Below are 12550 nucleotides of genomic sequence, written 5' to 3'. Positions count from 1 at the left end.
GGGTATTTTAAAACAGCGCGTTCAGAATAAATTACTGACAGCCAGATAAACAGAATTAAATAAATAAATAAGGGCTCCCTCCCACGCGTGGCATCTGGGCGACTTTCTTCTTGAAAGTTTGCTTTGCTCACTTCAGGATGGGTGTGCTCTGTCTGCCTCCCTCTCCCGCTCTGTCTTTTCTCTCACTTGAACCAGGCTGTCAGCAGCACCGCTTTAGTAGTTTATGGCAACAAATCCTCAATGATGTGAAAAAAAACAACAACAAAAAGCACTTTCCAAGCACAACGTGCATGGTAATAAAGGTTTATGAGAAGACACGTGGTAAAACAGAACATTTAGGATGAGGTCTTAAGACAGGTGTGAACTTAAATAATCAAGAGGAAATGTATTTGGTCTCTTTTTTTTTTTGCAACAAAGTCCAATAAAACGGTGCTAACTTTTTGCATTGCTGCAGACAAGCTTAGATGCTTCTGAACAATAAAAAAACTCCTCCCTACTTTTAACTCTTCACAAAGCCGTGATTCAAGTCACTTCATGACAGAGGACACCAGTACTGAGTGTGTTTTTATCACCCCCTGCCAAAGGCAAAGGCAGGGTGATGATGTTTTTGTGTGTGTTCGTTAGCAAAAACACTCCTGAATCGCTGAGTGGATTTTGATGGAACTTTTAGGAAGTAACCATTATGTGAACACCGCAACAAAGTAGTTTTAGGACACACAAACAATATTATAACTCAGCCAGTTTTACAAATACTGAACTAAAATTTGACGTGGTAGTAGCTGAGAGTCATCCCCAAATTATACTCTGACTGCTAACTACTGGAATCAACTCTGTCTGCTTCTTGGCAAAATATCTCATAAACCACTAGTTTTCAATAAATGTATATTTACAACTGATTACCTTTTTATACTCAACTCAGTTCAAGATGGCCACCACAGCCAACTGGTTTTAGAAAACACAAAAATGGTGATAACTATACATTTTACAGACATTGAACTTAAATTTGGTGTGGTAGTAGCTGACCACCGCCCCCAACACACAATTCAAGCGCCACACTCTGCAACATTTTTGTTAAAAACTTTGGCATTAACCATTGGCACCAACCCAGTTTTTCTGTTAGCAAAATATCTCATGAACCACTGGATGGATTTCAATCAAACTCTTAGAAAGTACTCACTGACTGTACCTCTAAAACTGAATAACATTCGGACATTTGATGTTACAATATTGCATAAGATCATGCATAATGTTATTGTCGAGGTTTGACCAAAAGGACTATAACGCCATCATTTCTCAGCATTAGATGATCTTAGTCTAAACTCCGGGTGATATGCAGTCCTACAAGGCATGATAGGTCTTTAATAATGTGTCTGTGGCCAGCTGCATGCACTAAAGAAAACTAAAACTGTGAGCCTTTAACAGTAATGGAGTCAACAAGTGGAGCTGAGGAGAGGATTAAAGCAAGGCTCAGCAGTACTGAAACAAAGGAGGACGGCTCTCACATCTGGACATATTTATCTGCTGCAGACATAAACACATTAAATGAAGCATGAGTGAATACACAAGAATCTTTGGTGGAGATGGAACATCCAGTAATCCAAAGAAAAAAAATCCAGCAATGAGCGAGTTTAGGGAAACAATCTCATTCATGGCTCCAACATGTTTGTTTCCTCATCAAGCAGCTTTGGAGCTTAAACAAAAGAAAACACAGGGAAAATGTAGAACCGCGGCGTTTTGGGGGAAAACTTTTCCAAAGATGATGCTGAACTCCTCCCCTAACTCCAGAAACTTCACACCTTTTTCCACCTCTGATGTGACTGATAAATAAAAGTAGAATTCCTTGAAGGAATCCACGTTGCCGGCCTTCTTGTGTGTCAAAGATTTAAACAAAGATTTCACACAATCTTTTATCGGTCTGAGTCTGTGTTCGGGATGACCCTCAACTAACAAATGTTAATCAGTTGTAGATGTACATCCAGTGATTACTTTATAGGAGTTCCATTAAAATTTATCCAGTGGTTCATGAGATATTTTGCTAACAGACAGGCAGGGTTTGCCTCCAACAGTTAATGCCAAAGGTTTCAAAAAAGATTTTGCATAATCTTTTAGCACTTAAAGTGTGCATTGGGAATGATTCTCAGCTACTACCACACCAAAATGTGGCTGATTATTTGTAAAACTGACTGAGTTAGAGCCACTTTTTGTGTTTGCCAAGTTTATTAGCTGCAGCGGCCATCTTGAATGTAATCAGTTTTAGATGCATTTCCAATGATTACTTTCTAAAAATTCAATTGAAAGCTGTTCCTTTGTGAATTAAATGTTTTGCTAACTGGCAAATAAATGAACACTCCCACGGACACAGGCAAATACATGGTCGCCCGTCGAGCCTTGTGATGGGTGATATTAAAACACTGTAAAAGAGAGGTCCTCCCTGGAGACTGTTTGCGAAAGAACTAGTGATTATGCTGGAGCCTGATTTATTTATAAAAATGATTTTGCAAAGACACTTTGTGTGCATCTTAGAGGTTCAGACTTTTTTTAAAATTTATCTAACTTGTTTTCATAATTTTCTATGATTAAAACACAATTGTCTTTTCAATTTTTATTTACTCCAGCAATAAAAAAAAAAAAACCTCAACAACAATCTTTCCTCTTGTGCAGGCTGCCTTTTTGTACACGCTCATGTTCAGACACTCACAAAGGTGTCAGCCTTTTATAACAGCGTCTCTTTTAAAGCCAGGTAAAGGATTAAAGATAAACTTGTATGAAAGTCAGAATCATTTCCAGATCTTTTTGTAATAACTCTCTGCAGCTCACTTCTTGTCATTTCTCTGTTGCTGCCCGTCTGTTTGAATGACATCTGAAGTGAGCTGAGAGGCCAGGTGGATTTTCTGTTTTCTGTTTGGGTCTGCATGTTTGTGTGTGTGTTTCTGCAAGTGTGGAAGATACGGGACATTATTGCTGTCTGCTGGACATCAAAGCACTCCCACAGAAAACCATTAAGTCCTGTCTGCAAAGTTCAGCAGGAGTGTCAAGATCAGAGTGTGTGTGTGTGTGTTTGTTAAGTTAGATCTGGATTTGTAAAAGTCTTCTACGCTTCCCACTCATTTCTCATGTGTTTTTTTTTCTTCTGCTGTAGCAGTGGTTAAAATTATGCTTGTTTCACTGTTGAGTTAAAATATAACTAAACAAGTTACTTCAACTTCAAGGTTTATACTAGTCTTTATTACAACCCCAATTACAAAAACATTGGGACATATAAAAAATAGCAGAATGCAGTTATTTGCAAATAAAAAAACAAAAACATTTTATTTACAGTGGGATACAATAAACTTATCAGATGCTGAAATACAGAAATTGTACAATGTTTTGGAAAAAAAAGTATTTTTGAATTTTATGGCAGCAACATATCTGAAATAGTTGGGACAGAGACATGTTTACCACTGGAGCATCTCCTCTTTAAAATCAAAACTACGTCTGTAAATGTGTAAGAACTGAGAGCAGTTGCTGGAGATTTTGGACGGAAATGTTGTCCCATTCCTGACTGATGGAGGATTCTAGCTGTTCAACAGTCCTGGGTCTTATTTGCTGTTTTTTTTAACTTTATTTTGTGTTTAAACTGGCTGGGTACATATGCTATTCTAAATACTGTTTATACTCTTCTGCATTGTGCCTTTCCAGATGTGTAAGCTGCTCATGCCATAGGCACCAATGCACCCCCATACCATCAGAGAGGCAGGCTTTTAAGGCTTTTCATACCCAGTCCCCTGACTGACCTGTTGCCAATTAACCTATTTATTTGCTAAATGCTCCTTTAGTGGTTTCTTATTCATACCACTTATTTTCACAGGTTTTTGTTGCCTCTGTCCCTACGTTTTTAAAAATCTGTTGCTGCCATAAAATTCAAAATACTGTAATTTTTTTCCCCAAATAATGGTACAATTTCAGTGATGTTTATTATGTTCCATCATAAATAAAGCATGATGTTTTTTTTAACAGTTTACACAATGCCCTAGCTTTTTTTTGTAATTTAGAAAGAAAAAGAAAAAGGAGACATGTTTGACATTTGGTTCTCGGAACACGAGTAGTGAGAGTTTTGTGTGGTTATAGAGCGGCAGTCTCCCTGGGTTGATCATGGCGGTGCTCATTTCTGTGATAAACTCGGCTGCTTGTGGTGATCTGTCTGTCTACCTGTCTCTCACTCATTAAGGGGGACCTTTAGAGGGGTGCCACCAAGTGTTAATCACCTTCTCCGAGTATATTAAGTCCAGGCTGAAAAGGCGGATACCTGTGTCGGGGCATTTTTAATTTTGATGAGGCCTGTTATTAAACTTATGTGCATTTTCTCCGCACTTTTACCGCCTCCGGATTGTAATAGCTATCATCTGTGTGAAGCACGCAGGGGAAAACTGCAGATCATTCAGATTACTTGTTAACTGAAAGTGACACAGATACTCAAATTCTTGCTTTCTGCATTGAAATATTCTCAGGCGGGTTGACAAAAAGATGGAGAAAAGCTGCCCAAACCTTCTTCTAATTTATGTAGCGCTCAAGCCAGATTTTTATCTCATGACTCAGTTCTGTCAACTGAGATACATATAATGCAAATTTTCCAGAAGGATTCTTGATAAAGTTTTGTTGGAGTTAAACGAAGGCTATTTTCTGTGATGACATCATAAAAACATATAGAAACAGGTTTTGGAGCACTATGGTAAGATTTGTGGTGTAAAAAGTGAAGTGTGAAGTGTTAAAAAATGGGCATTCTTACAGTAATTATTAGGTATTATACTCACTTCTGGATTTCTGTTAGAAGATACATATTCATAACCAGATTTAGCCCTAAAAATGCTCACTGTCATGAATTTACAGACATCAGAGATTTTTTTTTTTTTTTTGTATTGTTCTTGTGTGTCAGAAACGATTAGTAACAATGGTTGCGTATTTGGATTTTAAAGCACGTCTGCCCGTTCCTTCTCAGCGTTTGTGTTTTAAGTGTCTAACTCGGTTCAAGTGTTGATGTGCATGAAGACACACAAAGCCAAAGTTGAGCTGAAAGGATGCTATCCAGTGTGTGTCTGTGTGTGTGTTCATGTACAAATTTGTATCTTATTAACGTGAAACTCGTGGTCCCGGGGTCAACTGGAAGCCAACTGCCCCTAATTGGCCAAGCAGTTGTCAGGGAAACGCGATGGATCAGACAAAACATAGATTGACCCACCCAGGTGTTCGTCTCATACAAACAAACACAGTCTGCACACAGTTTCTGTGTCACTTCCTCACATACACTCAAGCCTGCCAAGATAACAAGAGAGTGAGACAAATGGGCCAGACAGGAGGCAAGATGAAAACTCCAGACTCACACACCCTGTCTTACACACACAATGCCTCAAAAACATTTTATTTTAGGGTTCTCATAGTAAAAAAACAAAAACAAGGCTATATGTAATACGATTACGCAATGCTGAATAACTTCAAACGTGTTATAATTTAATAAGTGTAAATTATAAGGAACAAATGTACAAAAAGAATATGACACTTCTAATACCTTCAAACCTGATAGACTGTTAAATATGACAGATTTTTCTTTTCAGTATATAAAAAAAGTGTACAAGAGGTGAGGCACAAGAGACTTGGGTTGAATCCCATTACTTATTGTTACCCCTACACCTACCCCATACCTCTTTGTATTTAATTCAAAGATAGAGAAGATTGTGGTTCAAATATTCCTTTTACAAAAAGGGAAAACCCTTCAAAAAGACAATCCACCATCATTTGTTGATAATGTCTTTATTGTAAACAGATGCAACACAAATATGCCCATATTTGTCATGTGAAATTAATCATCCTATGGAATTAAACGTCACTTTTTGTGCTTACTTAGGACTGACAAATGATACAAAACATAATGAGTCACCCAGGGACCAATGAGCCATGTGACTGCAGGCCTATTCTCATGTGCACAGCTTGCAGAAGTGCATTCTTGGCCGTGCACATTATTTTGTTGCTCACCTCTGCCCCCATCATACCCACCTTGGCTTGTTTTTCTACCTACCTTGGCAGCCGCCCCCATGTTTATGATTTAATCTACTAAAGTACCCTTTTGAAATGAAATCAGGCAGATTTGGACCAATTTTTCGATAATTACTACTCATCATTAGCATGCACATGTGCCTCAAATGTTTTCTGTCAAAGGAAAGTCCTCTTGAGATGGTTTGAAGACGTCAGCGACAGCCCTCGACTGCTCTGTGACTACAACAATAATCTGTCATTCACTAATCACTGTTAAAATGGCACAAAATTTAAGTTATAATTTCAACAAACAGTTTACTGATAATGCATGCAGATTTGATTGTTTTTATTTTTACATTTTATGTTGTCTTGTACATAGCAGCATAGTTGTGGACAATTGTCTTGTTTTATTCTGCACTGTATCATCTGAACATGGCTGAAACAATAATAAGAATTTAAACTTGAACATTTCAGCAACTGTGCATGTCCTTTTGCTTTGTTTGCTTTTCTATGCTTTTCCAGCAAGATAAACTGGAGTCACTAGAGCAAGAAAATACCTCGTTTCTGAGTAGTAATAAGTGGGTAAACTCTGTAAAAACATATGAACATTTAGTAAACATTAACATCCTTTTATGTATTAATGTAAAAACATGATTTGCTGCTACTGCTTTATAAGACCCAGATGGCTATTATTCTGCCATCAGTGCTTCTCCCAAACACTCTTTAACTTTTCCACTGATGACACTTGAGACTGGTTGTCTTTTCAGAGCTCTGTTCCACATGGCAATCAAAAGACAGAGTAGAAACTTTCCATAACCTAAACAAGATACTTCATGAAATATTTATTCTACGCTTTTACTATATGAACTTTCTTCGGTGCAGAGCTGCTCGGGGATGGAGAGTATCCTAGTTGGTCAGCTGCCAAGGTGAGTCCTGCTGAGGTCACAAGTTCATCACAATGTGACCTATAATGAGTTCAGACCCACAGAATAATTTAACTAACAAATTATTCTAACCTGTACATATTTATATTAGGCAACAAATGGTTGTCCAGGGTGTACCCAGTGATTGCTGGAGATAGGCAAAAGCTCTCCTGTGACCCTGAATGGAAAAGTGGGTAAAGAAAATGGATTGCTGGTCCTGTACACGTGTTAAGAATGATGCACAGAGAGCAGTTTTTAAATGCACAGAAAACCACCATTTTCCAGAACGTGTTTCCTCTCAGCTGGAACTACAATATTACTGATCAAGAATCTATTTTGTTCCTCTGCTATGTGCTTGATTAGAAGACAACTGGACTTCCTTTCTTGTTGAAGGGCTTCTGTTGTTTCCCCGCTCATCCAAAAGGCTTACTGAAAGCTCACATATTCACAAGGTGTAGGCAGCTCAATTGATGTTTTATGAACGACCGGAAGCAGCTAAAAGAGGGACTTATCTTGTCTTGTTCATATCGTTTAGTATGATTGTCCCAGCAACGACTTATAGACCTGAAACTTCCAACCCATGATCTGAATTGATGAAACCAAAGCAGGTGTAGAGTGCTACTCAGCTGCGTTGATGTGAACAGCTACACATAACGTATGTTGGATACATCCCATTTTAAAACCCACGGCTGGCTGGTTGCACGCACCATCTGTCAACGCTACATCACGTCCCCAAGCCACGAAGCTGGCTACCCTTTCATACGTTGACTGTTATTGCGCTGCTACAACCTCGCTTGGCAGCTTAGAGACGACAGCAGTGGACTGACCTGAACCTCCTAGGCCGTCTCAGTCCTCACAGAAGTTACACTGAGATGGCCAGAAGGCATCTCAGGTTCAACTTGAAGTGTTTTGTGAAAGGGGGGTACTGACTCGTCCTGTGCATTGTAAGTCAGTGATTCTCAGACTTTTTGTAGCGAGTACCACCTCAGAAACTAGTATGTTCTCCAAGTGTAACCGACTGTGATGGATATTGAAAACAGTGGTACGGTTCTACAAGATTATATTCATATCTGACAACAATGAACAATTTGGACTAAGTTTAAGATGTGACTGATCCATGCACCTGTAGCTGAGAACATCATGTTCACCACAGCCCTGGCTCTTCTGTGCTACAAGAAATGAAAATAAATGGAAGATAACTTGAATCAAAGTTCCTCAGTGTTTTGCACCATTTGTTGGTTGAAGGTCCCATGGAGATTTCACTGGTACTGCTTAAGAAGGCACTAGTACATTGATAAACTATTATTTACTAGTTTTTTATTGGCATTCGTTGTATTTTATTTTATTTTTTGAGTGATTTCCACTTGGAGTCAAATTTGTCATCTGTTTAAACTGCTCATCATTTTGGCAATTTTTTTTTTTTAGTTTTGCATCAGCAAATGATGGGTAATTAACTTGTTACTAATTGAACTTGTAAAGAGTTGACAGCAGAATTTCTTCTGAGTGCCACTAGAGGGATCCTGAGTACCACCACTGGTACCTGTACCGCAGTTTGAGGAACCACAGGGTGAGGTCATTGTCACTTGTGAGTTGTTTGCCAACAAGACTAACGTGAAGTGTTTTGATCACATTTTTCAAGGTGTAAATAGTTGTGAAACCGCCTGGGGAGAAGAGCCGATGCTGCGTTGTAGGTGTTTGATTGGTGAAACCTGAGTCCACCCCTCCTGTTTTTATTATTTGGTTTTCTCATTTAAAATAGCTGGTTTCTTCCCTCAGCTGCTTTGTTTCCCCTACATAAAGGTCTGAAAACTCTTGACTGCGTTGGACGGCACACACCATGCCGCTCACTTTGAATCTGGGTGTTTTATCCTTGGAGTGAACCCGTTTCTGTCTGGGAGTGTTTTAGTTTGGTTTGAAATGCACCGAGATGTCGTGTTTGTTGAAAACCCTTTGGAGTTCCTCAGATACTCCTGCAAGATATGGGATGACAATATGTTTATGTTTGTTCTTCATCTTGTCCCACTACAAGGCGTGAAGCAGACACAGTACAAGTTTGACGCCATATACTGACAGCTGCTCTGTGTCGGCTCCAAAACGTGTTGATTGAAAAAAACTTTGCATTCAAATGTTTTTAAATGTAGGATTAAAATTTAGGTAAGATATATTCATAATGAGGAATCACTGTTCTGGAGATAGTTCTGAATATAATTGAATCCTTTCTTGTCTTTGATATGAGAGGTTTATTTCTGAAAAGCAGAAACAGGATTTAACAAAATATATATGTATGTATATCATCTGACACACAACACTTGTGTTGTCGACAGTGCTTTGTGATTAGAACTCCAAGTATTTGTTTCTCTGCTCCCTGTATAACAGGCGATACAAACAAAGTTTTCATCCTTTTTGATGGGATTGACTTTGTTCCAGTTTGTGATTAACAAATGACTAAAGGAACCACTTTATAGTTTTTCTCTCAAAATGATGCTAGGATCTGTCTTATTGTTTTATAACTTTATGATATATTCTAAAAATACATATCTTTTCTGAGTTTCTTTTTTGTGCTTCCTTTCCCTCTGTGCTCAGCGTCTTGTCTCTTCCTCTGCGTCTCTGTCTCTATTCGTAGCATTCCTCGACTCTCGTTCACACCTTTCTCTTGCCTAATGCCTCTGCAGCGTTGCTTCTTTTCTCTGCCCCTCTCTGTGTGCACAGTTTGCATGTATGTGCTTCTCCGCAGCATGTCCATCAGCAGTCTCATTATGGCTGTCTGTTTTTACATCCCTTTGCCTCATTAAGCACCAAACACAGCCACTGAGGACAGCAGGCCTCAACTTTAGTGCCAATTTTCCTCTCTCTCTCTCTCTCTCTCTCTCTCTCTCTCTCTCTCTCTCTCTCTCTCTCTCTCTCTCTCTCTGTCTTTGGCTGTGTGTGTGTGTGTGTGTTCTCTGCAACTCCCTTGTCACACATTACCTTATTCCTTGCATCAGGCCCTTTCCATCTTTTGCCACTTCTTCCTCTTCTGTTCATCTGTGCTCACGGGAAACCAAGTTTCTTACACACGCCAAATTTTTTTTAACTTCCATTTTCTCCAACACGTGTTGCTTCAAAGTGGAAATAAGAGAGACACACATTTTGTGTCTCCATAGTTAATTAATCAGTAAGGATATGCCCACCATGGTGGTGGTCTCATCAAGTGTCTATATCACACAGCCAAGTGTTAAAAATTAAGATAGCAATTTATCAATAAAACTGTTAGTTTATGTTTTACATGTAGTTTTATTTTTCCTAATCATCCTGATAAACAGCTTATCCTAAATTTTATTTATCTGAAAATTTGACTTTTTTTTTAATTGGTGATAATTTACACCAAATCTTCACTCAGTATCTCTAAAACTGTCTTGATTGTAGTCATTTTTGTGTTCGTTCAGATCAATTAGTTGTGGTATCTTGAATTGAGTTGACTCTAAAAGTTAATCAGTTGTGGATGTACATCCAATGATTTTTTCCTGAGCATTTTATTAAAATGCATTCAGTGGTTAATGAGATATATAGCTAATATGACAGATAAACAAACAAACACACACGCACACACACACACACACACACACACATAGACATTGCCTGCTGGGAATTGGCTGGTGAAGTAAGACCTGACAGGCAAAAGCCTTTCGGCAGAGGGCAATAAATATCAAACTTTGTCCTATTAAAAAGCATTACCATGATCCCGGACAACCTCCCAACTGTCACAATTTTAACTCGAGGCCGGATCAAAGACAGGAGTCAAATAGTAGTAGTATACAGGGAGTAAAGGGATATTTATGGAGTATACGTTTTGTACTAAGCACTGAATGTGCCCACTGTTTTTGTCTGAACATACCCATTTCCGGTGCAAATCTGTTTTTTGCTTTGTTTGTTTTTTAGGTTTTTTTATCACTAAGAATAATGCTCGATTGTAGGTTCATCGCTTATTGAATTGGTTGCTGCAAAACAGAAAAAGAAAAAAACATGGGGCAGGAATTTGGTCCCTAGCTTGTAATCACCTTCTCCGAGAACCATTGCACAACTGGAGAGAACATAATATCTATTTTTATTTTAAAAATTTATTTGAAATTCACAGAAATTTAAACAAATCATTATAATGTGGAACACTGGGCAGGACTGGCTGCCTCCCGCCACCGTTTGTTGTAGAACAATAAGGACATTGTGTTCAAGTTAGACAAACAGGTGTGAATGTGTTTCAGCAGTTTGTCTTTTATAAACGTTGGATTTTTTTTTTGTTTTGCATCTGCTGAAAAACTAATTTGCTTTTCTGTGTTTCTCTGTGTGACACCAGGTGAACGAGATCTACCACGATGAGTCTTTGGGAGCGAAAATCAATGTGGTACTGGTGCGGATAATCATGCTGGGATACGGCAAGGTAAGACCTGACAGGACACGTGTCCCTCTGAAGTGTTGCTGCCTTCAACAACCAGATCAGGGTGTTTTTCCTTTTGTCGCTCCGCCAGCGCTATTTGTGGTATTGGGATTTTGTTACAATCACTTTAGGTGCCTTCGGCTAAATCGTACAGCCATAAACAAACACACATGCACAGTCGTCAGAGCATACGGCGGCCTAAAGCTTGTTATTCCAGTGGACTGAGCAAAAGAGGAACTAAAAGCATGCAGCATCCCAGGCGAGTGTTTCCAAGTCGCATGCCTTCACAGTTCAGCACCGAAGCACACAGAAATTCTGCCCATTATGCAATCAGTGTTCTTCCCAGCAGGTTGCAGCACAGAATCATGGGCAGTCTAGACAAAGGTAAATAATCAATGATACCCTGCCCTCTTTCATAAAGAACTGGACTATGAGACCAGCATCCATGTTTTTCGGGACTGTAACTTTATCTGCATGCCTCTGCTGAAGAGAGAAAAGCGAGATTCTGTACGGCAGGAACTGGAAGGATGCTGGGATTACCCCGGTGGTTGACTCGGATGATTTTTATTGGTGGATAGTTGTTCTGTGATGTGCTTCTGCTGCTGCAGCCACGTCTACAGTCCCAAAGGAAGTCTGGAAACACACACACACACACACACACACACACACACACACACACATACACAAACACACACACAGCATTGGTCATTCTGGGCCAGCCCCTGTGCAGCTTCAGCCAAAGCTTTGGCTGTCCATCATTCCCAATTACCGTAGCAACAGAGCTGCACCCAGACAGCCTGCAGATTGACTATGTGACCCTGAATGCAGGCACACTCATACATCCACACTTTGCTCACACAGTCCAACATAACGCACCGCTCCAAACACACTTTAAAGATCATAAAAAATTACTCTTTAACATATGCCCGAGCAACTGATAAACCTGGGAAATCACACACTTATACAGTCCGCCCGGTCTGATTAAGGTCTGAACAGAGTTCATACTTTACACTCCATCGTGTGTGCAGAGGCAAGCCATATGTCTCACTAAGACTACTATAAATCAGCTGCACTTTGTGCACGTGTGAAAGCAGAGTGCAAATCTATAAAAAACAAAAAGGAAAAGGAAGAAACAAAAGAAAAATGAGAAGACTCGCACGGCAGAATGTGACCAAGAAGGCAAGGAGGCTTAAGAAGAGATCCTAAT

At 39.3% G+C, this 12550-nt stretch overlaps 1 protein-coding gene across 1 annotated transcript in view; it reads left to right on the top strand.

The window, feature by feature from the left end:
* adamts2 (ADAM metallopeptidase with thrombospondin type 1 motif, 2) overlaps positions 1–12550 on the top strand; it is a 127467-nt gene that overhangs the window by 94748 nt on the left and 20169 nt on the right. The window contains exon 5 of the mRNA XM_037977271.1: positions 11263–11346. Coding sequence (XP_037833199.1) covers positions 11263–11346 — 84 coding nt within the window. The remainder of the gene's footprint in view (positions 1–11262; positions 11347–12550) is intronic.

Source organism: Kryptolebias marmoratus, linkage group LG9, assembly GCF_001649575.2.
Source record: "Kryptolebias marmoratus isolate JLee-2015 linkage group LG9, ASM164957v2, whole genome shotgun sequence".
Lineage (NCBI taxonomy): Eukaryota > Metazoa > Chordata > Actinopteri > Cyprinodontiformes > Rivulidae > Kryptolebias > Kryptolebias marmoratus.
Note: the sequence above shows the minus strand (reverse complement) of the source record. Positions and strands in the feature narration are given on the sequence as shown.